This window comes from Hypomesus nipponensis, chromosome 2, assembly GCF_054491055.1.
Source record: "Hypomesus nipponensis isolate SF chromosome 2, ASM5449105v1, whole genome shotgun sequence".
Taxonomy (NCBI): Eukaryota; Metazoa; Chordata; class Actinopteri; order Osmeriformes; family Osmeridae; genus Hypomesus; species Hypomesus nipponensis.
In genome coordinates, this window is record NC_140362.1 from 14166578 (window position 1) to 14191529 (window position 24952).

The 24952-nt window shown below is 52.1% G+C and overlaps 1 protein-coding gene across 5 annotated transcripts in view; it reads right to left on the reverse strand.

Moving 5' to 3' along the window:
• Positions 1-1902: 1902 nt before the first annotated feature.
• Positions 1903-24952, reverse strand: part of LOC146300931 (teashirt homolog 1-like) — a 28702-nt gene continuing 5652 nt past the window's right edge. For 4 of the 5 annotated variants that reach the window (XM_084707652.1, XM_084707644.1, XM_084707669.1 and 1 more), the window contains one exon: positions 1903-6720. In XM_084707652.1, coding sequence (XP_084563778.1) covers positions 3212-6720 — 3509 coding nt within the window. In that variant the 3' untranslated portion in view covers positions 1903-3211. Of the gene's footprint in view, positions 6721-8066; positions 8321-24952 lie in introns of those variants that run through there. The other variant, XM_084707637.1, reaches the window with a different exon arrangement.

Consider the following 24952-nt stretch of genomic DNA (forward strand, 5'->3'; position numbering starts at 1 on the left):
CCCCCCCCCAGCCCTCCCCACCTCCGCCTCCTGATCCCATCCCAGGTAGTTTTGTATTAAAACTCCCCCCCCCCCCCCCCACACACCTCCAGCTCTGCTCGTGTACATAATGGTCCCCGAACCCTGGGAGGAGGAAGCGGGCGTTTGCTTCCAACGAACCTGCAGGAAATCCCCCCACCGATCCACAGCGCTCACGTTTCTCTCCCCCACCTCCTCCCCCACCACCACCGCCACACAAAGGCTATGCAAATCTGTCCGGGGCCGCTGCCGTTTATCAGCCCCGCTCCGTTACAGTCGGCACCCCGGGAACCGCCATTGTGCGCCGCGTGGCGATTATGCCGTGTAATTTACATAGAATACGCCGAGGAGCCGGCGTGCCGCTCTGTGACAAAGCGGAGGCAGAGACTCCGTGGGCTCAGGCTCTAACAGACAGAGGATGAGCAACACTGCGGGGCTGAGCCGAGGGGGTGTTAGCTCAGCAAGGTGTTGTGTTCTCCTGTGTGATGCCAAACACTATCTGCTCCTGTAGTGTTGGGTGTTTATCTGCTGGTTTGCGTTTGTTTTATACTTTTAGCACCAGCGGCATTACAGCAGATCTACGGATATACCGTGTGTGTGTCTGTGTGTGTCTGCTTGTGTGTGTGTGTGCTTGTGTGTTTGGTGTGTTTGCTTGTGCGCATGTGTGTGCTTGTGCTGGTGTGTGTGCTGCATTAAGAGGCATCTCCGAGCTCCCTAATCTGGCCTCGACTAGCGTCTTTTGTCCCAGGATGCATGTAGCTGTCTCCACGAGACTGTCTGTAATTATACACAAACACTCATGCCAATGTACCTGGCTATGTGTGTGCGTGTGTGTGTGTCTCAGAACCTATTCTGTAAAAGTCATCTTGCGGGAGGCAGAGGAATGGTGTCATGACTGCGAAGTGAGAGTCGGAGAGTCTGGTGCTACATGTATAAGGACCCCAGAGAGCTGAGAGATGGTAAGAGATGAGACCGGGTGGGGGGAAGGAATGGGGGGGGGGGGGGTGGCAGGGGGGGGGGGTGGCAGGGGGGGGATGGGGGGGGGGGTTGCCTCAGGGGGGCTGATAGGACACAGAGCTCTAACCTGTGTCTGTTTCACCTCTGGGGGAGGGGTCAGGCAAAGGTCATCTGATATTCCTATTTACATTTCTTGGTCGGACAGGGTGTGGCAAGGAGGTAAATTAAAAGTACCATAGTTCCACTGACATTATGTGTCAGTGGAATACATAACGGTGAATGTGGGTCGAAAACACTCACAATTTATTTGTATTATCTGAGGTGTGCATGTGTCACATTGAGCATGAATGCACATACTGTGTATGTGTGTGTGTGTGTGTGTGTGTGTGTATGTGTGTAGCCTAGCTCTGGGTGATCTGTCAGTTCCCTGCATGAAAGAGTACAGACAGCCGTCTGACTGTGTTCCGGGAAGATGTCCTTCATTAGAACAACAGAGTTCCATTCACATAGGAGCCCTCTAACGGCCAGTCACAAGCCAGCCATGTGGCTTACACCACAATAGACACCCCTTACAGCTTATCAGAGTCCTCATCATCATCATCATCATCATCATCTGGATGTGACGATCAGTCTTCAGGCTCTGTCTTACACAAAGGTGGATGAAGGTTTTACACTGCAAGCCTGTTCTGTTCTGATATAGCAAGTGTATATTCAGAGTCAAATCAAAGCCTACCATTTCTTCGAGCTTTGTGAAAGGGGGAAATAACAGGTAGTGTGTGGTTTACGATCACATTTTTTACTTGTCATAAGGAATTTATGGGAAAGGGTAGGGTTGATTACCCATTAAATCTATTTGCATCCTACTGTGTATGTGTGTGTGTGCGCACGCACACCTCAATGTGAAAGGAAATCACAACCACAGCCACATGACTTTTAACAAGAACTGCTTTGGGGTTTATTTTACAATTTGAGAAAGAACAAAACAAAATGAAACAAACTATCTGGTGCTAAAAAGATTTTTTACAATTATCATTGATAAAACATTGAAATGTATAGTCATTGTGCATCGCTTATTAATTTTTCACACCATATCATGCATCGAATTGGATGCAAGTATAATTCAAATAATTTCTGTAAACCAAGCCAAAGAAGCTAAATTTGTATTTTCTTTAAAAAAAAGACATTTTGTAGCTACAGTATATATCTATGTACACAATTAGTTTTATTTTTATTATTTTGTATATAAAATGACAATATAAAAGTTAAAGAATGCACACACCTTTAAGTACAAAGAATGTAGAGCTGTTTCAAATGGTAAGATATGTCTTATGGAGTGTTGTCATTTCACCAGTAACCATTAACGTGTAATGGACTCTTGTTTTAATGGATTAATTCGTAGCGGCACAATTTAGAAAGAGAAAGTTGTAACAAACCAAACAATTCCAAAATTGCTATAAGGTGATACTTCACATCAAGAAAAAAAATGTTTCAGAGCGAACTTGCATACTGTACGGCCATTTCCACTGATTGACTTGTTACCACAAGCAGCATTTTAATTATCCCCAATGTTTACATGATGGTTAACATGATTTTTCTTTTTCCGAACAAATTAATATACAGACAAGTTTCTGAACAGGCCATATATAAAAATGTTGTAGTGATGAGAAGAGGAAAATATATATAATCCTTGATCTTAAAAATTAATTTGATTTTGACAAATGAAGAGAGTTTTCTTCACAAATAAAATTCTGATATTTTCAGTAAGGTGCTACTTCAGTTTCTCATAAGATTCTTCCATTCTTTTGATGTATACAATAATTTTTCACCTTCTTCATATCAAGTATTGTACAGCTGTCTTTTCTCCAATTTTATTTTTCAGTCACCACCTTTGTCACTATTGAAGCAGTAGTCATATTTTTTGCCATGAAAAGATTAAATTCTTGTGTTTAACCTTGAATCACAAAACTACATGCACAGTTCAGACAAATACCATATAAATACAATACAAAATAAGTGTTAAAAAAGCTTGGCAAAACAAAACAACATGAAAAGACATGGTCCAGTCAGGCAGTATCACAACAAAAACAAAATAATAAGACTGATTTCTGGCGGCTCAGTTCGGCCCAGTGCAGTAACTGTGAACGTTATTTTAGTGCAATGAAAATCTGGTCAGTTCCATAGCGCTCAGTCAATCTGTCAGTTTATCTTTCTTTGTCTCACATCCCCAAGAACTATCTTACACTTTCTCCATCTTCTCCAGAGCTGTGACAAACACCAGGTGGTCCTCTGGAGATTTGCCGTGGGTCTTGCTGAGGTGCAGCTTGACCGCATGTTTGCTGACGAATGTCCGATTACAGAGCCTGCACTGGTACACTGAACCTGTTTCGTCCTCCGGAGCGGTCAGTCCCGCCAGGCAGCTGCCTAACGTCAGTTTGTCTGAGATCACCTTGGAGACGGCCTGCTGTTCCCGCAGGTGCTCGGCAGACAGCTTGGACAGGTCTTTGAGGCTGAAGCCCAGGTGAGACTCCAGGTGGGCGATGTAGGAGGACGGAGTCCTGAACTGGGAGGCGCACTCGCTGCACAAGAAGACCGGCTGGCAGGAATCCAGGTTTTTCAGGAACTTGGTTCCACCACTCCGCCTCAGCTGGTACTTGACGTTGGCCAGCCAGTGTGAAATAGTTGTCATGGAGAGGCCAGTAAACTTACAGATGTGCACCCTCTCCTGGGGGCCCAGGTCCGTCATAGCGTAGCGGCCCTCGGGGGTCTCCCTCAGGCTGGACGCAAACTGGGCCTGGAGGATGAGGAGGTGCTGGGGGTTCCAGTTGGACTGGCGACCTTTCCTCTTCTGGACCGGCGACAGGTCCTCCAGGGCATCCTCGAACGCGCTGCCGTCCGCGTCGGACTTCTCTGAGACAGAGGAAGGGGTCGAGGACTTGGGCGTCAGTCGGCCGGTCAGATTCTTCACCATGTCCGAGATGTCCATCAGAGCGTTCTCCCTCAGAGGAGAGGACAAGGAGTCGGGGAGGGACATGATAGGTTTGTTGCCGTTGACGACACTGCTGCTGCCACTGCTGTTACTGTTGTTGTTGTTGTTGGAGTTGGAGGAGGTTTTGGACTTCCTCAGGTCTATGGGCTGGTCGTTGCTCTCGTAGAAGAAGCGGTTGATTGGTTCGGCGTGCTTGGCCTGAGGTTGGTGGAAGGCAGGCTTGTCCATCATGCTGTTGCTGATCTTGTAGAGCATGGCCAGGGGGTCTCCAGCTGGGCTGACAGGCTTGGAGGCCTTTCCCAGGTGGGTGTTCATGATTGACTGCAGCGCGCTGAGGGGGTTGACGAAAGGCCGCTCTGGTGAGTGATCGGTGATAATGCCCAAGCTGTTGCCGTTGGTGACAGGCGACTGGCGAGACTCCGTCCCGTTCTTAGCGTGGTTGTTTCCATCCAGAGGGGTCTCTTTGGGCTCCTTCTTGCATACGAGCTCCACGTCTGCAAAACTGCCTGGACTGCAATTCCTGGCTAGGGGCTTGCTCACGCTCAGGGCATTGGGAGACGGCAGACGTTCCCTCTGCTCCCTCAAGACAGGAGAGGGGGATTTGAGGGAGGAAGGAGGTCTGCAACGCTCCAGACTCACCGTCTTCTCCTCCTTCTCCTTCTTCACAGAGGCGGCCTTGCCAGTCATCTTCTCCACCAACTCCTCCATGGCCGACACGTTACTCCTGAGGGGAGGAGAGGAGGTGGGGCTGTGGGGGGAGTGGATGAAGGAGCTAGTGTCGGTACCCAGGCCGCCACGAAGGCTGCTGCTGTGCACAGGCTGCATATGCAGGCTCTGGACTGTAGGGGGCAACACTGTGGAGGCCTTTACTGAGCCATGGAGCTGGTAGGCAGCGTGGATGCTGGGATATCCCCCCCAAGTCGGGGTGCCAGTCTGGGCCTTGCTGATGGCGCTGGACACCGTGTTCTCCAGGGACTTGAGAATGTCCAGGCCTCCCTTAGGAGCCTCCTCCAGATCTTCCTCAGTCAGGTACTTGTATGATGTGGTCTCAGACTTGGACCCATCTGAGTCCTCCTTCTCCTCTTTGATCTTCTTCTCCACTGGTTCGCCCAGCTCCATCCTGACCTCTTCCTCAGGTTCCCTCTTCTCCTCTGAGCCGGAGGAGAGGGCTGGGGATACAGGCTGGGACTTAAGGCTGGGGATGGGGACTGGGAGACGGGTAGTGGTGGGGGGTAGAGGAATGGACTGGAACTTTTCCTCAACCACTGGGTCAAACACCAGCTGCTTCCCCTTCTTAGAGGCAGAGTTGGTGACCTTCAGGAAGTGGCCTGTCACCATCATGTGAGCCGTCAACTGCTGCAAGGTATCGTGGGAGCTCCCGCATTCCATGCACTTCAGGATCTGAGCCTTGCGGGCCTCAAACTGCCAGGTGTAGCTGGCACCGTTCTGGTAGCCATAGCGGTTGTTGGGGGTGACATAGGGGTTGGCAGGGGCCTTGGGGTCCTTTCCCCCAGAGTCCCCCAACATGGACATGTTCCCTCCCATTCCGGGGGCTGAATCTGGGGAGCATGGAGACACAAGGGAGTCCTGGAGGGCTCGCTTTTTGGAAGAGGGCAGCAGTTTGGTGGCCAAGGCTGGCACAGGTTCTTTGAGAGGCACTTTCTGGTAATGCTTGGTCTTGATCATATGGACGCTCAGGTCCTGGAGAGACTCGAAGGAGTGTCCGCAGTACATACACTTCAGAACCTTCTGCGCGTCCTCCTTCCCCTCCATCTCCATCAGCGAGCGCTTGCGGGGCTTGGACCAGCGCTTGCCCCGGTCCTCCTCTTTGTCCTTGTTGTCGTCCCGGTAGTGGCCTGTCTCATTCATGTGGACCGTCAGGCCCACCAGAGTATCGTAGGCGCCGCTGCAGTCCTTACAGCGGAACTTGCTGGCTCCGGTGAAGACCGAGCCGTACAGCTTGTTGTTCTGGCGGTACAGCTGCACGGTGCTGAACAGACTGGGCTCTGGGAGGAGGTGGTAGGGGTTCTGCTGGAAGGTCTTGGCCAGGGCTGCTTGGTGCCAGTCGTAGGCCACTCCACCACCGTTATTGGCACCACTACCCCCCATTGCCCCTCCACTGCTGCTGCTAGTGCCAGTGTTGGCGCTAACTGAGCTAGCCGTGGTGACGTTAGCACTGGTACCACCGCTGCTTGTGTGGTTGGTGCTGCTGCTGCTGCTCCTGCCGTTGTGATGGTGGTGAAGGTGGCTGCTAGCATGGCTCCCCTCGCTGGTCTGAAGGGTAGAGGGGGTGGACGCGGAGATGGAGGAGGTGGTAGTGGGGTTGGGGTTGGTGGCGTTGCCAGAGGCGGAGGTCGGCTTGGCCTTCATGATGTCCATGGCGATACTGGACCAGGAGGCATCTGAGATCAGGTTTGCATAGACGGCTTTCATCTGAGCCAGGCTGTCCCTCAGAGAGAGGCCGTTCTCCAGCCGCGGGACCAGGGGCACCTCCTCGCGCTCCTGGCCGTCCCTGGACGAGCTGCTGCGGAAGTCCGTGAGCCGGTCGCTGGCGTCGCTGAGTGGGGAGCCATAACCTGCGTCTGGGTTGGTGCCGTTGCTGAGGGGAGAGTCCTGGAAGCTGGCAGGAAGCCTTCCTCCATCCTCCTCCTCCTCATTGTAGGGGAACTCTGTGTCTTGGCCGTCCAATGAGAGGCCGTCGTCCTGCAGGTGCTCCTCCTCGACAGAGCCCGCCTTAAACTCCTCTTCCCCAGCATAAGCTGCAGAGAAGGATAGAGGGGGGGAGGGGAGAAAAAGAGGTCAGTAAAATGAAATAAAAGATTTATAGCACTCTTAACAGGACCACTGACAAACCAGCCTGTGATAAATACTCCTTTACAGAAAATATGGGCTTGCTTTGGTGCGCGCATGTGTGTGTGTCTGTAAATGTTTTTGCGAGTCTGTGTGGAAAAATATGTCCCAGAGATGTAGAGTAAATCAGCGCGTTTTTGACATTTGTCAGTTTTTCCTCCATATTCCTTCCCTGTCCCTCTACACAGGCCTGCTGTTCCAACGGAAAAACGCACAACCTTGTTACCCAGCTGCTTAACCCCCCGCTCCTGCACTCTCCCACCCACACACACACACACAGAACTTGACTTCAGTCATTCACATGGTGGAGTTACGCAACAGATCAGCAGTGAGAGGAACATAACAGAGACATTTGGAGGCAGCATCTTCCTCCTGCTCTTAAGGTCACTCTGCTACCCACCACCGATATCAGAGAACAACAGACCCAAGGATCAGAGGGCAAGACAGAGGAGTGGAGGGACGAGAAGAGGAACCGAAATAATACAGATGATCAAAAGAAATGTGCAAAGACTAGGGAAGAGAATAGAACAGTGAGGCAGACAGAGAGAAAGAGAGGGAGGGAGAGAGAGAGAGAGAGAGAGAGAGAGAGAGAGAGAGAGGGAGAGTGGAAAACAGATAGAAGAGGGAGAGGGAGGAGAAGGAGGCAGGGAGGGAGACAGGAGAGACGGCCCCCTCAGTTCTCTCCTTTATCTCTCTCCCGCATGGGGAGATGTGTGTCCTAGATGCCAGTATCAGTCTCTCCTGACTAAACAGATGTGCTGTCGGCTTCAAACAGCACGCTAACCTGTCACATCCTAATCTGAGTGGACATAATACCTGATAGATGTACACTGGCACGAAGGGGGGAGGGGAAGGGGGGGCAAGCAGCTGCACGAGGAGCAGAGTCTGTGAGTATGTGTGTGTGTGTGTGTGTCAGTACATACGTGCAAGCACAGTATGTGTGAGGAAAGCAGCACAGTGTGCGGGTGCACGTGTGTCTATGCATTGCATGACGTTTTGTGTTCACACGGGCTTTGATCACAGAGGCCATATCTCTGGTCTAAAAGGCCTATCTCGACACAGTTACCATCCCTGGCCCTCTGTTTCCCAACAAACACACGCACGCGCGCACACACGCCCGGTTTCACGGCTCTTGACAGGATTTCAGAGAGGAACCTGGCTGCGCTTCAATCCAACTGACACACACATGAAGACAGTCACTAAAACTCTGAAAATCCCCACCGCAGCAGATTAGTATTATATAGGCTACAGCTACCTTCCCTCTTGGAGCTGAACCGTTTACTCTGCTGCTTGGGAGGAGACCGGAGAGAGGACGGAAGAGAGGAGAGGAAGGGAGAGGAAGAGAGGACAGAAGAGAGGAGTGGAGTGGAGGGAGCAGAGATCCAGACGGCGTGCCTGTCCATTCGTTCTCCAACAGCTCCTGATCAGTCACAGTGTGCCCTCATGAGAATCACAACGTCCACATCACAAGAGCCAGAGCCCAGACTCTGCCCTGCGGCAGACACACAAATCACCAGGAAGGGAGGGGGGAAAAAAGGGCGGGGGTGGGGGGGGGTTTGGGTGAGGAGGAAAATGAACAAAAAATATGTGCAGTGTGAATGACAAAATGCAGGTCTCATCCACGGGGGGGGGGCGGGGGGGGGAGGTCTGACGAGGGCGAGAGAACCCTTAGACGATTCCTGTCAATCAATGCCTATCCTCTCACGTTGTCATGGAAACAACTAAAAAGAGAGAGGGCGAGCAGAATCCGAGTGGCGCAGACAAAGAGGAGAACATGTGTAGCACAAGAGGGCTGACAAGACAAACCTCTGGCCAGACATGAGAAGACCATCGGCAGACATTAATAAACAATCGGACGACGAGGACCGCAGACCCAGGCCCGGCCACGGGGTCGGCGATCTATGCAACCACTCTGGAAGTGACCAATCAGAGAGGAGGAGCCGAGATGTGACGGGTGACCATATGGCCTCTTTCGTTCTTCCCCCTCCTCCATCCCCCTCCTCTCGTCCTTGAGCCCAGACGCACGCATGCGGGGTGACGTGACGAAGGGGACCGGCGTGCGGAGGAGAGGCGTCCCGTCCCTGGCGGTTGAGTGCGACGAGCGTCTGATGGTTGTGGGCAGGGCCATCTGCGCGGGCGCCGCGGCTCCTGTCACATCTGGTCCGCGGCGGCACCGTCGTCAAGGAGACAGGCGACGCGCGGGGCTGGGCTCGCTGTCACTAACGGCACCCATCACACACACACAAACACCACCACCAGCAGCCAGCCACACGCAGAGCCACCAACAAGTCAGTCTGAGCGACCGGCCAATCGCAGCAGCCACACAGCCACTGCAAGCACATCAGCCACAACAAGCCAGTCAAGTAGGCAGCCAGCTCACATGCACTCACCCGCCAGCCGAGGCTCAGACGCTGGAAGGCTAAGTAAGAGGCTGCAAGGCTGAGAAGCTGCTTGGGTTAGAGGATGGGAGGTTGAGAGGCTGGAAGAATGATAGTCTAGGAGGGTGAGAGGCCGGGAGGCTGGAAGAGTGAGAGGCTGGGAGAGTGAGAGGATGGGAGGCTGAGAGGGTAGGAGGGTGAGAAGGAGGGGTTGGGAGGCTGAGGGGTTGGGAGGCTGAGGGGTTGGGAGGCTGTGGGGTTGGGAGGCTGTGGGGTTGGGAGGCTGTGGGGTTGGGAGGCTGTGGGGTTGGGAGGCTGTGGGGTTGGGAGGGCGCTGGTGGTTAAATCAATGCAGCCCTTCTCAGGCTGGCGCGCCCTCACCATTTGGCTGCTGTCAAAGCTAAACAAACCAGATAGCAGAGACGCAATGAAGGAGAGAGAGGGAGAGAGAGAGAAAGAGAGACGGACAGATGGAGAGACAGAGAGAGAAAGAGATGGGAATGAGATCAGTCAGCTGTTCCAGCAGCTCCTGGCCTCCTCCTCCCATTTATTTACACACATCTCTTTATTTATTTGATGTGATTTCGGGAAGAGGGGGCAATCACCACGGTCATTTACAGCACTAATGTCCAATACTGGGGCCCTTCACTCAACTGATTTAGACTGGGAGAGGCGAGGAAGACAGGAGAGGAGGGAAGAGGAGAGGAATGCAGGAAGTGGCAGTCTTCTTCTACCCCCCCCCCCCCACCCAGTGAGTCCTCTCTGCTCTGTCTGCTCCATGCCTCTCAGCAACAATGGCTTCAGACAGCAGCTGATCAAAACGCCATTGGTTGACCTGCACGCCACGGGTGAACGAGACAGGCGGCAGACCAGGAGAGAGAGAGAAGGAGCGAGATGAGATTGGAGGGGGGGGGGAGAGGGGAGGGGGGGGTTAAGTGAAGTGGGGGGAGGAAGACGGGGTGATGTCTCTGGCTGCGGGGCGCGAGGGCGGTAAATAAAGTGACATTATCGTTTCCTCTGTCCCGTCATGTAGAAAAGCCAATTATGCTAATGCTGCCCGCCGCCGTGCTTGCTGGGATGTGTTCCTCTGGAGCGGCTGATTGGAGAGAGCCCCGGCCAAGCCAACAGAGGCCCCATGGACGAGCTGCGCGCTGGGGCCCTGCCTCACGGACAAGCTGCGAGCTGGGGCCCTGCCTCACGGACGAGCTGCGCGTTGGGGCCCTCAGACCTTACGCAGCCACACGATTTCAACTTGACCAATGGGATCCTCTAGACCTAGACATTCAGTGATGTGTCTAATACTGATGGTAATACCACAGTAATTCGATGACACCGTTTCCTTTACTAGGGATCCAAGGATTTTCTGCTCTCAGAATGAAGCAACAACATATGGCAGGACAATCTCCAACAGAGTCTGAAATAACTGCTGCACCTTCACACAAACTCTCTCTCTCTCTGAGAGAGAGAGAGAGAGAGAGAGAGAGAGAGAGAGAGAGAGAGAGAGAGAGAGAGAGAGAGAGAGGTACTTGCTGGCAGGTCAGTGGCACGCAGCCAAGGCTGTCTGACCCCACCAGCTCCCTAGCAATTCTCAGGGGTCAGGGGTCAAATATGTAACTGAGTAAGTGCAGGTCAATATGCATGTAAATACAAAGTCCCTGTGTAACACTGGGTGCCAGTAAACCTCCAACAGTCCTTACAGATATGTGGGATATCTAGAAGCAGTGTGTGTGTGTGAGGTGAGACATTTGGGTGTGGGGATGTGTGCGTGTAGGTGTGTGTGTGTGTGAAGTGTGTGTGTGTGTGTGTATGTGTGTGGGGTGCTTCTGGTTTATTTTTAGGGCCGGGTCTATTTATACCAAACCTAAAGATCAGTTCAGAGAAACAGCTTATGGGCCGCAGCCAAGATCACTCTCCAGAACACACACCTACACACACACACACACACACACAAAGCTAAACACATACAAACCTACACACACCAAAAAAACACCCACTCACATCTGCCCCAGGAGGGCAGGCAAGTGTGCTCAAGTTCCAGCCCAGGAGCACATGTACACATGTGCTCATGTGTGTGTGTGTGTGTGTGTGTGTGTGTTCAGGCCGTGTGTTCAAAGAGTGTGTGTTCAGACCGTGTGTTCAAAGGGTGTGCGTTCAAAGAGTGCGTGTTCTTGCTGTAGTACATCCAGCCAGAAGTATGCTGGAGGATCAATACAGTGAACCAGCAGAGATCGATGGCAATTCATCTATCCATCTAGCTTTTATTTTCATTCTCACACGGAGCAGGCTACTGCGGGCGTGTGTACACACACACACACACACACACACTAATGTGACACACACACTAATGTGACACACACACTTACGTGACACATGTATGTATATATGTCACACACATAAACACACAACGCGTGGTTCCAACAGCACTGTATGGAATGGAATTAATTAATTAAGTCCATCAGCTAGCGAGGCCTCCCCACAACGACCAGGTCTGGGTAATTAAACCATAAATTCACACACACTCCTGTAATTATCTCTGCCTCCGTCCCACGGCAGCAGAGTAAACACGTTGCATTGAGGAAAGAGAGAGAGGGGTGCTCAGTGAGGATGCTTGTTGTGTATGTGTGTGTGTGTGTGTGTGTGTGTGTGTGTGTGGGAGGGGGGGTTAGGGGGCATTAAAAGAACATTGCGAATTCCAGGGTGGGTGGTTGAAAAGTGGTGAACACGCATCCCATGCTGTCTCCGAGTTGTGTTATTGCTGTTATGGTTTAAGTTGCTGTGTGTGCGCGTGTGTTTCCCTGACCTAAAACAATAAGCGGAGGGTGTAAAAATTGATTGGTGGGCTGCTGTCCACGGTGACCGTGACACAGACAGAGAGAGAGAGAGAGAGAGAGAGAGAGAGAGAGAGAGAGAGAGAGAGAGAGAGAGGGAGGAGGAAAGGAGTGATACTTGAGGTCAAAGTCACCCCTCCCAGCCTCTCTCTCTAATAGCTGAGCTAATTACGGCAGAGGCCTCCGGTCTTGAGAGAGCAGGTTAGCTCGTTAGCACACAGCTGATTACAGCCTAATGGAGAGGTGTTCCTAATACGCACCCCCTACCTGCACACAAACACTTCCAGGCTGGCTGGTTGCTGGCTGAATGGCTGGCGGGCTGGCTGTCATTAGGCCCCCGGGGATGAGAGAAAGACCAGAGGTGTGGGGGTGGATGTGGTTCAGCAGGTAAGGATCGTGTCGTCTGTGGTTCAAACTAACACTTTCTCTCTTCACACACACACACACACACACACACACAAATACACACACACACCTGTCTGTTTCACATCCTCAATCCCATCCGTCTCTCACACACATCAACATGTCTATTATTGGAGGCCCGGCCTGAAGCCCTCGGGGTGTGGCCAGCACCACAGGGTTATCTGTTAGACAGGAGAGAGAGAGAGAGAGAGAGACGAGACGAAACCACCATGTCTTCACCTGCCAGAGCAGCGTGCCTCCCTTCCCCTCCCCTCCTCCCATCCTCTGCTCCATTTCTTGCCTCCCAGCTCCCCTCAAACTTCAATCTGCACATAAATCCTCTCTACAGCTCCTTCGTGTAGCTGAACCACACACACACACACACACACACCTGTGCTTCTTAAGCTGTGCCCCCACCCCTCCCTTTTAAACATGTCTCTCATGTTCCACCTGCCCCTTGTCAACCTCCACTGCCCACCCCCCCCCCCCTTCTATCTTGCACCTGCACTTTTAAATCCACATGTCAGGGTCAGCACTTCAGGATAACTTCACCTGAGGACACCCCCCTCACACACACACACACACTAAACAAAAACCTGTATAAGACAAAAGTGCAACCCAGACAACAGCCAGCCGCAGCTGCCTCCATTGCCTAGCAACGGCCAGCCTGATAGATGACCCCGACAATGGATAATTACCCCAGGAGACAGAGAGAGAGAGAGAGAGAGAGAGAGAGAGAGAGAGAGAGAGAGAGAGAGAGAGAGAGAGAGAGAGAGAGAGAGAGAGAGAGAGAGAAAGATGAGAGAGAGAGAGAGAGAGAGAGAGAGAGAGAGAGAGAGAGAGAGAGAGAGAGAGAGAGAGAGAAAGAGAGGGAGACAAAGAAAGAGAGGAAAAGAGAGAGAAAGAGAAGCTGTGGCGAGGGACAGATTATGTGGAGGGAGAGAAGGAGAGAGGGGGAGGGAGGGATCGAGCGAGCGAGAGAGACAGAACTGGGAGAACGGAGAGACTGAATAGGATGAGGAATAAAGAGGGTTGGAGCTGGTCATGCATGCTCTAATGCACCTTGATGAGCAAAGATCCCCCTTCCTCATCCCTCTCTTTCTTTCCCTCAGTCTCTCTCTCTCTCCCACACACACACACACACACACACACAGCAGCAGCCTTTCCGCGGTAATCCGACACCCTAGGCCCCGCCCTCCCAGCAGAGGCGCTTGTCAGTCAGACATTCACCTCTCCACTCGGAACGAGCCAATCTGAGGCCAGATGGAGTAGACCAAAACCCATGGCATCGGGGGGGGGGGGGGGGGGGGGGGGATACGGTGCAGTCCAAAAGTCGTGGAGGGGGGGAGGGTGTTAGGGGTCTGGAGGGTAAGAGAAGGTTAGAGGTTGAGGAGAAGTTGGAGGGTGAGGGTAGGCTGGAGGGGAGGCTGGAGGGTAAGAGAAGGTTAGAGGTTGAGGAGAAGTTGGAGGCTGAGGGGAGGGAAGGAGGTTGGAAGAGCACGAGAAGAGCATGAGTTTACCAAAGTCTTAAAGTCTGCTGCTAAGCTGTCAGTCCTGCACTGAAGATCAACACCACCCTTTGCCTCTTCTTCACCCTCTACATTTATGCGTGCGTGTGTGTGTCTTCGACAGTTGCGTAGTCACCTGGCGAGTTTTATCACACCCTCACACACACAGACACTTTCCCCCGGGTCAGGGTGAGACGGAGCAGTGTTGGAGCGGCATATCAGCAGGAAACGAACAGAGGTGAGCTCTGGAGGTAGACATTCCTCGATAAGTCACTCATGTTAGTCTGCAACTGTCTTTTAGGCACAATCGCCTCCACACACACACACACACACACACACACACACTCGCTGCCATTTCAGAACTTTCTCTGGCTCTCCCTGTCAAACACACACGCAAACGCACACAGACACACCCACTTCCTAAGCCCGTTTCCCTGCCATCAGCTGTCTGCCAACTTGTCTGGAGGAACTAAGCGGAGACAGACGTTGTCATCCCAGAGTGTGTGAGATGCCCCGCGTCTCCCAGGCTGCCTGTCTGTCTGCCTGCGCATCAACCCCCCCCCCCACCCCCCCCCCCCCCACTCCCCCCACCCTAATCCATCCAATAAGATAGTCAGGCCCGCAGCCTATCTGACTAATAGCATCAGTCACTGGCAGCTCTTAATCTCATAGTTAGAGCGGGTTTCCATCACCGAGGGGACGGCTGACGGTGGCGGTCCGCCGATTACCTGCCCCGCCCCCGCCCGCGCTACCTTTCTGCATGAGTCGCCCGGCTGATAGCGCTGACGGAGGAAGGGTTGTGGGTGTTGAGAGGGGGGGGGGGGGGCGGGGTTGAACGCCATGGACGTGACAATTCACACTTCCTGGTCTTTGGTGTGCGGTGTGTGTGTTGCGGGGGGGGGAGGGGGTTGGCGTCAAATGGAGTCAAACTATTTAAGGGGAAAGTGCAGGTGAAGGGAGTTACTCACGCGCCGTTTGGCTTGCGCGTGCGTACACGCTCAAGAGTGCTCCGCGAGTTTATAGGCCGTCCTGAAGACTGCACCAGCGCGTGAAAGTGAGCGGCCATAAAGAGTGAGAAACAAAGAGAGAGAGAGAGAGAGAGAGAGAGAGAGAGAGACAGAGAGAGAGAGAGAGAGAGAGAGAGAGAGGGAGGGAGAGAGTGTGGGGGGGGGGCACAAAGGAAGGGGAGGGGGCACAGTGTCGTAATGAGGCCGTAAATCAAGTCTCTGAAAAAGGATCCCTTCACCCAGATCCAAACACACACACACACACACACACCCTGTCTCTAATATGTGAAACCTCCAGGCCATTGTCCGTTCAGGCTGGAATGTCTGGGAGATCCCACCAGCGCTGCTCCCGCTTTTAAATATTGAATAAACACAACATAAATCACTCCATAACTCTGATATCCGCATTCTCTGTTCCCGGCTATTATCCATCTTCTGTAACTTTGTCGGTAGCTCTGACCTCCTGGGGGGAGGGGGGGGGGGAGAGGGGGAGGGGGGGAGGGTGAGTGATGTCTGTCAGCTCACATCTGGCTGCGAAAATAAATGAAAACACATGAAAAGAACTGTTACCGTCTGCCTTTACTGAGAAACAGAGAGGGGGGGAGGGAGAGAGAGACAGATACAGAGAGAGAGACAGAGAGAGAGCACACAACTAACAGCTATTACTAAAGCTTTCTAAACCTTGTCACTCTTTGAATGGCATTTTCTTTGCTAGCCCAAGTGGCAAAGCCGAGTGTGTTGGTGCGCGCGCGTGGACGTGTGTACACGCGCATGTGAACTATGCACGACCTTGGACTGAGGTCGCCTCCAGTGACACCAGAGTGAATCTCCTCCTAATGATAGACCATCTCTTTCACCAGACACACAAAGACGAGAAGGGATACACCATCAGACGACACCTCGGAAGAATCTCACGCTGGTCTCTTTCTCTCTCCCGCACTCACTCCCTCCCGGTCTCTCTCTAGCCATCCTTTCTCGTCCTCAGCCTCTCTCCATCTCTCGATTGGCCTGAGATGGGCTTTAATAATTTAACATATCAGGTCCCGGTTTGATACACAACTATGGTTGAATCCTGCTCTATGAATCCCACAGTGCTAACCGGGCGGATATCTGGTGATCGCAGATGATAAACTGCTCCGCGTCTGACAGTACGATGAGACAGTTGCCTGGCAACCCCAAACAAATGTATCCGAACTCTGATTTGGTAGGCTGAAGATGTTTGGAAGCCATGGCAGCAGTAGCATCTGAGCGCCACTCGTTGGCCGCACCTACAGCTCGTCTCTGGCCCCGCCCACGCGCTGGGATCCCCCCGCCGTGGTCAGGAAACGAGCGAGCAGGAGCCGGTGAGGACCGCTCACGGCGGGGTTAACTCGCCGAGCGTAAGACCGCACAGGAGCCGTCCGTACCAAGACGCTTGGTAAAAAAAAAACAGGACCAACAAAACAACAACCAGTACACCAAATAAACAGTCAAATCAAACATCAGACCCTGGATGTGTTTTAGACACACACAGACGCACACATACACACACACACACACATACACATAGCTGAGGGCAGAGGCTCTGTTTGAGTGCAGCATTAATGCTGGGGAGACAGAAAACATAACTAGACCTTTTTTTGGCACCAGCCGAGGCGAGCGAAGAGAGCGACGAAGGGAGAGAGAGAGAAAGAGAGAGAGAGGCGGAGCGAGCGAAAAAGTGGTGAGAAACATGGAGAGAAAAAGAGAGCGAGCGTGTGTTGGAGAGTGTGAAAGAGAGGTGGAGAGGAGGACAGAGAGGAGGGAGAGTGAACGGCGGGGGCGGGCAGGGGAAGCGAGGAGAGGAAGGGGGGGGGGGCGTTGGAATGAGCTCTCCCAGGCTCTTGGGCCCATGCCTCCCAAGGCCCCCAGCCTGGCCCCTTTGATAAATGACACATGTCATTCTGTCAGCCTGTCACACCACAGCTGGGAGGCCCCTTGATATATGGTCCTGCTGAAAAAGGAAATCAACTTTTTTCCTCTTTTCTCTCTCTCACACACACACACACTCTCTCTCCCTCTCTGACTCACTCACTCACTCGATCTATCCCTTCTTCCCTCTCCCCGCGCCCTCTTTTCTCCTGCTCTCTCTCCCTCGCTCTCTCTCTCTCACTCTCTCTCTTTGGCCCGAGTGCATGTCCTTTTCATATGAGGATTTAGGTTTCCTCTGCTCCAGTAAGTCTCCCATCTCCCCCACCCCAGCCCACGCTCCCCTCCCCCCTTCCTCTCTTCTCGCTCCCCTCGTCCTCCCCCCTTCCTCTATCGCTAAGCTAGACAGGCATGCGTGCAGCCAGGTTGTGGCTGGTCGGTTCTCAAACACACACACACAAACACACACACACACACACACAAAGACGTACACAATGACGCAGCTGTTCTGCTGGTGTGTGGAGCAGTAACCTGAGGAAGGGCACTGGCAGGTTGAGGTGAGCAACAGATTTATGATATAGAAGAGAGGTAAACAAAGAGTGAACTTAGAGGACCCACTGATTCCGGTTGTGCAGGATGGCAAGAGTGTGTGTGTGTGTGTGTGCGCGTGTGTGTGTCACAGGCTCATCTGTCATCCATGTGACTTTGTGGAGGACAAGAACACAACAGTGAAAAAACACAATCCCACAGGAACTGAGAGAGACGACACACACACACATACACACACACAGAAAACATCTCAAAACCAGCTCCACTACACAATCAACCTCAAAGTCGTTTTAAGGGAGAGCAACGGAAAAAAACGTGAGAACAGTGAAGCAACGAGTTGACATTTCACAGAGCAAGCAAGGCCAGCCAATAATAAGGCCCCAAGAGAGGAGTTCTGCCCCCCTCTTCCTGTAAGATTAGCCTATCAGAGCACCCCATTGACCCCTCCACTCTAAGCCCCTCCCACACAGGAATGTGTGAGTGAGACTACAGAGACCTCCCTCGCGATTTCTCTCGCTCTAACCCTCCTTCCCTCCCCCCCACACATGCCTCCTCTCTCCCCTCCCATGACTTCACCCAGCTACCTTTCTTTATCTCTCTCTCCCTCCTACCTCCCCCGCCTCCCCGCCTCCCACCTCCCACCTCCTCGAAACAGCTGCCCTGTTATCAGCAGGTTAGTAACGGACAGACCAACTCCGGGGTGACAGACAGGCCCCGCCCCATCTCCACGGGATCACAGCCCCATCCCCAGGAAGTACAGCTGGTCATCTTCCCTGGGCCCACGGTGTCACAGCCCCATGGCTGTGAAGCACGACTCCTTCATTTTACACTCAGTCTGGGCAGTTCTAAAGAAAACAAACTGAACTGAACACAATGTGGACACCTGGATTCAGAAAATAGTGAGTCGACTCGACCATCGGGGATTAGCAAAGGGAGTGAGTTGAGAATAGAGAGAAACAGTGAGAGAGAGAGAGAGAGAGAGAGAGAGAGAGAGAGAGAGAGAGCAAATAGAGGACTAGTCTGCAAGTCTCTCAGCAGGCCACCTGAGGGTCATGACCTCAGGACGACCCTGTCAGATGTGCCCTGTGGGGGGGAGGGAGAGCGGGAGGGGGAGACAGAAGCAGAGGGGTCTGCCGAGGAGGGCGGGAGGGAGGGAGGGAGAACAAGCAATGATTAGGGTTGAGTGATGACAGGGGGCCATGTCTGACCTCTCTCTCTCCAGAGGCTGCAGGGCTGCTAGCTGCATGGTCCTAGCTGCTAACCGCTAGCCCATAAGAGTGAGCCAAATGTAGGAGATAACGGCCACTAGATAACAACTTTAGCTAACAGCTAAAGGGAGATAGTGGGTTGGAGCTAACCTGTGCTATTCCATATAATGTAATCTAGCCGCTAGGAGCTAGCTACCATCCCCTACATGCAGCTAAAGTACTGACATCCTGTTCTGGCACACGTGTCAAGGGGTTCTTATAATGGCCAAGAAGCCCCAACACGATGCAGCCACAGACTGACCGCCTGTTTTTGTTTGTCTTTTGAACACTTTATGTTAGCCGAATATATTGTGCCAAGGATGTGTGTGTGTGTGTGTGTGTTTGCTCACCTCAATTCATCATCAGGATGGTTATGGCACAGTAATACTAAAAACAATCTCCATGATCACACGCACAAACAAAACCTCAAATTGCTATCATCCATCTCACCTGGGCCTTTAAGACTATGTGTGTGTGTGTGTGTGTGTGTATGTGAGTGTGTGTGTGTGTGTGTATATGTGTGTGTGTGTAGGGGGGAGGGGGTTTAAATCGCTCTCCCTCTCTCTCTCCTGCCTGGTCTGGCAGAAGATGATGGTGAAAAATTAACGGCGGCAGCCAATCGGGTAAAGGCGCTGGGGCAAAGGATCAATGCTCCCCATCCAGGCCGATGGGTCTCGCTATGTAAAACACCGCCTTAAGTCAGCCGCATCCGGTTAATATTTAATCCCTCCATCCATCTCTCTGTATGTACAGTTCCCCCTCCCTCCCTCCCTCTCCGTCCCAAACAACGTTTACCCTGATCACACACACACACACACACGTACGTTAGGGAGGTTTACTGCGATAAGAGAGCTCAGCTGATTTGCATAAAGAAGGCATTTTCTCAGGTCTGATAATAGCCTTCAAACATTCTGGTTCCGGATTGAGGGAGAGGGAGGCATAGGGAGATAGAAGTACAGTAGAGACGGAGAGAAAGAGAGAGAGGGAAAGAGGGAGGGAGGGAACAGGCGAGGGGAGAGAGGAGGTTCTGCAGAGAGGATGGGGAGGGTGCCGCGGTATATGAAACGAGAGATATGCAAATACGAGGCGGCGGTAAAACAACACTGATAGGATCTGTTCCAGTTATTTTCTGTGGCAAATGATTTCTAGGGAGGAAAATCTAAAAGTAACTCCTGAGCGGCTATGCAAACGAGGGGAACTGCATATTCCCGACCGTTCCGACGCCAGAAAACACACACACCTGGCTGGCTCCTCCTCCTCCTCAGAAACACCGCGCGGACATCCTCGAACCGCCGTCCGTCGCTGCGGTGGAAGGGGTCCGAGCGCGTTAAGGCGGATGCACGCGGCGCTCTGTTTCGCGGCGATCTTCCCACCCTGCTAGCAGAGGGCAGTCGAGGGGACGTAGGAGGAGCTGTGAGGCCCACTCTCCCACGCTAACCCAGAGAGCTGAGCTGAGAGAGGCCTGTCTGCTGTGTGTGTGTGTGTGTGTGTGTGTGTGTGTGTGTGTGTGGGCTCGCCAGGCCTGCCGGTGTGTCTGAGTGTAGATGACCTTACGGAGAGCCGTTGGTATGTGCATGTGCTTGAGTGTGTCTGTGTGTTTGCGCGCGCGCGCCTGTGTGTGTGTGTGTGTAGGCTGATCCGGAAGGGTCCGGAAGGAAACGTTGCAATGACAACTGCTCATTTTCTCACTCATTTAACTGAAGTCCCCACTTTCCAATGAGACAGGTCATCAGCAGGCCTCCAACAGCGGGGGAGAGGAAGAGAGAGATATCGCGGGAGGCAGGGCGGGAGGGCGAAGCGAGAGGGACACAGAGAGAGATATAGCGGGAGGCAGGGCGGGAGGGCGAAGCGAGAGGGACACAGAGAGAGGGAGCAAAACCAGAGAAGGAGAGAGAAAGCGAGAGGAGGGATGGAGGGAAGGAAAGTTGTCAAGAAGCACATGGGGAGGCAGGTTTGTTTCTTTATGGTGGACTGATGTCTCGCGCGCACACACACACACACACACCTCTGACAGACTGACTGAGTGTGCTCGGGGCTTCCCCATCTCCCTCCAGGTGTGACCATGAACCAATCAGGAACCTGATACCTGACACAGCGACCAGATAACAAGAGAGCCGGTGCATCCATCTGCCCAGTGCAGTTCCTGGGTGTTCACTGAGCTAAAGGCTAATAGCTAGCAGCTAGCGGCTAATGATGGGGACAGGGCTAAAGAGGGGTTTGTTTCACCAGACAGCTGGGCAACAGAGTAGGGGGGTATTACGGTCTCCCGCCCTCCCTCCTTCCACTCCACCTCCACCCTTTCACTCTGAGCCTCTCTCCGTCCACCACAACCTCCCCCTCTCTTCCTTGCGTCCACTAGGCCAGACAGTAATTCTTAATTGACACCTGTCAGGGTAATGGCGGCAGAAAGTGCTTGGAAGAACACCAGTTCCTCGGTCTGTTCAACCCCCCATCATCGTCCTAAAAACAGCCAGGGGGCCCACCTCTCGCTCTCCTCCCTCCCTCCCTCCCTCCTCCCCTCTCTTCCTTTTCTCTTTCGCTCCTGAGCAGGCTGTTCTGGGCTCTCTCTCTCTCGTTCAACCGAGAGGCAGAGCAGAGATAGACAGACTGGAGGAGGGCATGTAAGTCATGTTTAGGAGAGAACAGGGAGAGTGTGAAGGAGGGGAAGATGGGAAGAGAGAGAGAGAGAGAACCGAGGGGAGGACGGGGGGAGGGGGTGTGTGAAAGAGGGAGATGAGAGGAATGTATGAAAGGGAGAGAGGAGGGAGGAGTGTGCACTGGTCCCTTGGTACCCTCCCTCTCTCTCTCCCTCTCTCCTCCTACTCCATTTCAGGCCCCACACTCGTTTGTCTGTCTGTCTGTTTGTTTGTTGCCATCAAAGTGCCCCCACAACCCCTCCTCCTTCCCTCTTCTCCACTGCTCCCCAGCCCCCCCCCCCCCCTTCCCTGATGTAAGACGCGGGTAAAGCTGCATGTTTTTCCGCGCTCAGGAATTCAAATACTTATTAGACAAAATATTCTGTAATTGCTCATCTTTTATGGATGCGAGTACCGTGTTCAATCTCCACTTGGGCTTCCCTCGGCCCAGGCTCTGCTCCCCTGGAGAAGCTGGCTACCAGACAACCACTTCACTTAACTGAATTTGGGATATCGTTTTTCCCACTCGTAAATGTTACAGGACTTTGATTCTCAAAGTACATAACTGCAATCTTCTCCAAAGTCTTTTTTGCAGACGCAAATACATTTCCACTGATCTAAACGTGCTTTGGGATGTATAATTACAAACACGCATACACTACACCCGTTTGTTCAAGAAAAAAAGGATTAAGTGAAATAATTCCTGTTTAAAAAAACAAACACATTATCATACCTATTATACCTATACCTAGTCTTACAAATCAGTTTAACAGACAATGCTAGCAATGCTATAATGCTAACATTATAAGTATTAAGCAATTGTATCAAACAAAGATAAAAATCAATTTAAAAAAGTATAGAAAGCATATAGAGTATGGCTATATGGCGGTGTTGTCCACTCGTTAGTTTCATCCCTGTCTGCCAGGATTGGAGCTCTCCCTCTCCCTCTCCCTCTCCCTCTCCCTCTCCCTCTCCCTCTCCCCTCCCTCCCTCCCTCCCTCCCTCCCCCTCCCTCCCTCCCTCCCTCCCTCCCTCCCTCCCTCCCTCCCTCCCTCCCTCCCTCCCTCCCTCCCTCCCTCCCTCCCTCCCTCCCTCCCTCTCTCTCTCTCTCTCTCTCTCTCTCTCTCTCTCTCTCTCTCTCTCTCTCTCTCTCTCTCTCTCTCTCTCTCTCTCTCTCTCTCTCTCTCTCTCTCTCTCTCTCTCTCTCCCCAGAGCTCTACCTCTCCCTGGTGTGTCCAGCTTTACTGTGTGCTGCCGAGCAACCAAGCACATCTGGCCGCTTTAATGATATGATTTCCCATCATGCTTAGCCAGTCCCAGTATGACCTCCCACTGTGACATGCTAGCTGCACTTAAAAGGTGTGTGTGTGTGTGTCGGCGAGTGCCAGTTTGTGATTCACCCATTTTTCTACTGTAAGCGTGACCATGTTTATAGTTCATACAAATTGTGTGTGGTGCAGAGGGGGGGGGGTGTATGGATGGTGCAGGGGGGGGGGGGGGGGGGGGGGGTCTGCACCACTGATGGCAGCAGTACGCCTGCGGGGCAGCTTTGCACAGAGGCCCTGCATAGATGCAGGGGAGAGAAAGACAGTCCATGATGTGGAATCATATCTTCAGACGGTCCGCGTCGGAAAATGACTCCTATCGCGGCGAAACATTACCGTCCAAATGACCTACTCCCCGCTCATACCAAATGACTTAATAGGCTTAATAGACTATATGGCGCGCGTTTGGCTGTGCCTAAAGTGCGCACTTGCACAAACTTACAAACACTAACACGCTCGCACGCGCATGGGGGGGGGCTGGATGACCGTGGTCATTAAGCGCAGAGCGAACATGTTTGACCTTTGACCCTTCCCCCGATGCAGACGTAAGCGCGGTTCTGGGGGGTTGGCCTGGCGATCGATGCCACCTGCTAACGACTCGCTGTCGTCCCAATTAGGTAACCTCTACAAACGAGAGAAGAGGCTGGCTGCCTGGGACACACACACATTAAAACACTACTTGGTGTTCCACTGTGGGTGTGTGTGTGTGTGTGTGTGTGTGTGTGTGTGTGTGTGTGTGTGTGTGTGTGTGTGTGTGTGTGTGCGTGCGACGGGGATAGAGAGGAATGCGATGTATGAAGTCCAAGAAAACTGTCAATAGGGTAAGACTGTACTGGCCTCTCACAATCTGAAAGCAGGTCCCCCCCAAAAAAGGGGGGAGGGTGCAGGGGTGGGGCGCACACAACAACACATATCAGAGGCATATATTCTATAAATAACATTACAACATAGTGCCAACACACAAACACACCCTAATCGACTATGCACTTTTTAAAACGACTGTGATTCCGATGTCAATGGGAATGCAAACTACCACACACTGAGAGCGGTTACCCTAGCAGTGGGAGTACAGAGGGACAGAGAGAGAAACGAGCAGAGAGGGAGGGAGCGAGGGGCGGCGGTGTGTGAGACGGCGATCCTTAGGCCTCAGATTTATAGAGTGCCACGCAAATCTGGGCCTCCTGATTATTTCGAAGGCAGAATATCACATAACAGCATCGTGCCGGAGAAGCACAAAGGTCGCTGTGTAATCTTAGCTACCTCGGGCCTGCTTAACCATTAATCCCAGAGAAGTGCGCGATTCCCCCGCTCACAACGCACTCCTCCGTGATCTGACCAGAACCTTCCGGAAGACCTGACCTGGGGGTGTTTTGGAGGATGAGTGTATAATGGTACTGACGCATTGGCAGAGATCCGTGAAATCAACAGAGAAGACACACTTTCATACACACACACACACACACATTAACCACTATTTTAACAGGCTCTGGGCCCTATCCCGTGTGACAGACACTTTACTATTGTACAACATCATGATGAATGGTTGTATATACATATATATATATATTTGTTATTATTTTCCATATTTACTACCAGGTGACACAACTTTTCATCCAGGTTTACTACACGCACACACGTCGCCATCACTGTTAACTATAAACACACACACACATTTTCATCCCTGACTAATCAAACTAACACAATAGTACACTACCCCTGAACTAGTCACGTATATAGATGGCAACGGAGTATAAAAACACGTACACGTGTGGAGTTCAAAATGTTTATATTGTTAATTAATATAATACTTAGAAGTACATAAAACTTTAAATGAAAAGGCTCAACAATTAAAGGGTTTTATTTTTTAGATTTAATTAATTTCACCGAACGTATCCAGGAGTGTATGATTTTTTTATAAAGCTTTATGCATATATAAACACACCCAATTATACCTTTATAAATATATAAACACACACGATTATACCTTGAAAATCCAATCTAAAAAAAAAAGGTTCTGTACCTGAATAATTTATTTTAAGTCTAACGTTCTAGTGATTTCCGCTTCAAACCTAACCTGACGCGTCCGTCCTATCGCTTCTAACTGACACCGGTACCAACGCTGCCCGGTAACGTGGTTCTAACCTTTGTACCGGCAGAGGCGGAAACCCAACACGGGCACTCACCAGCAGGTCACAGGCTCGCCAGCCGCCCGATCCCAGCTTGCCCGCCCGCCTGTGCCAGGCCTTGGTACCCCCGGTTAAAAGTAGTGGATTAGCCAGGTCATTAACCGACCCGGATCCTCTGACATGATTAGTCAGCCAGCAAAGTCCATTTGTCACCTGCACAGGCAAATTGAGTTGAGGCAGCACTGGAG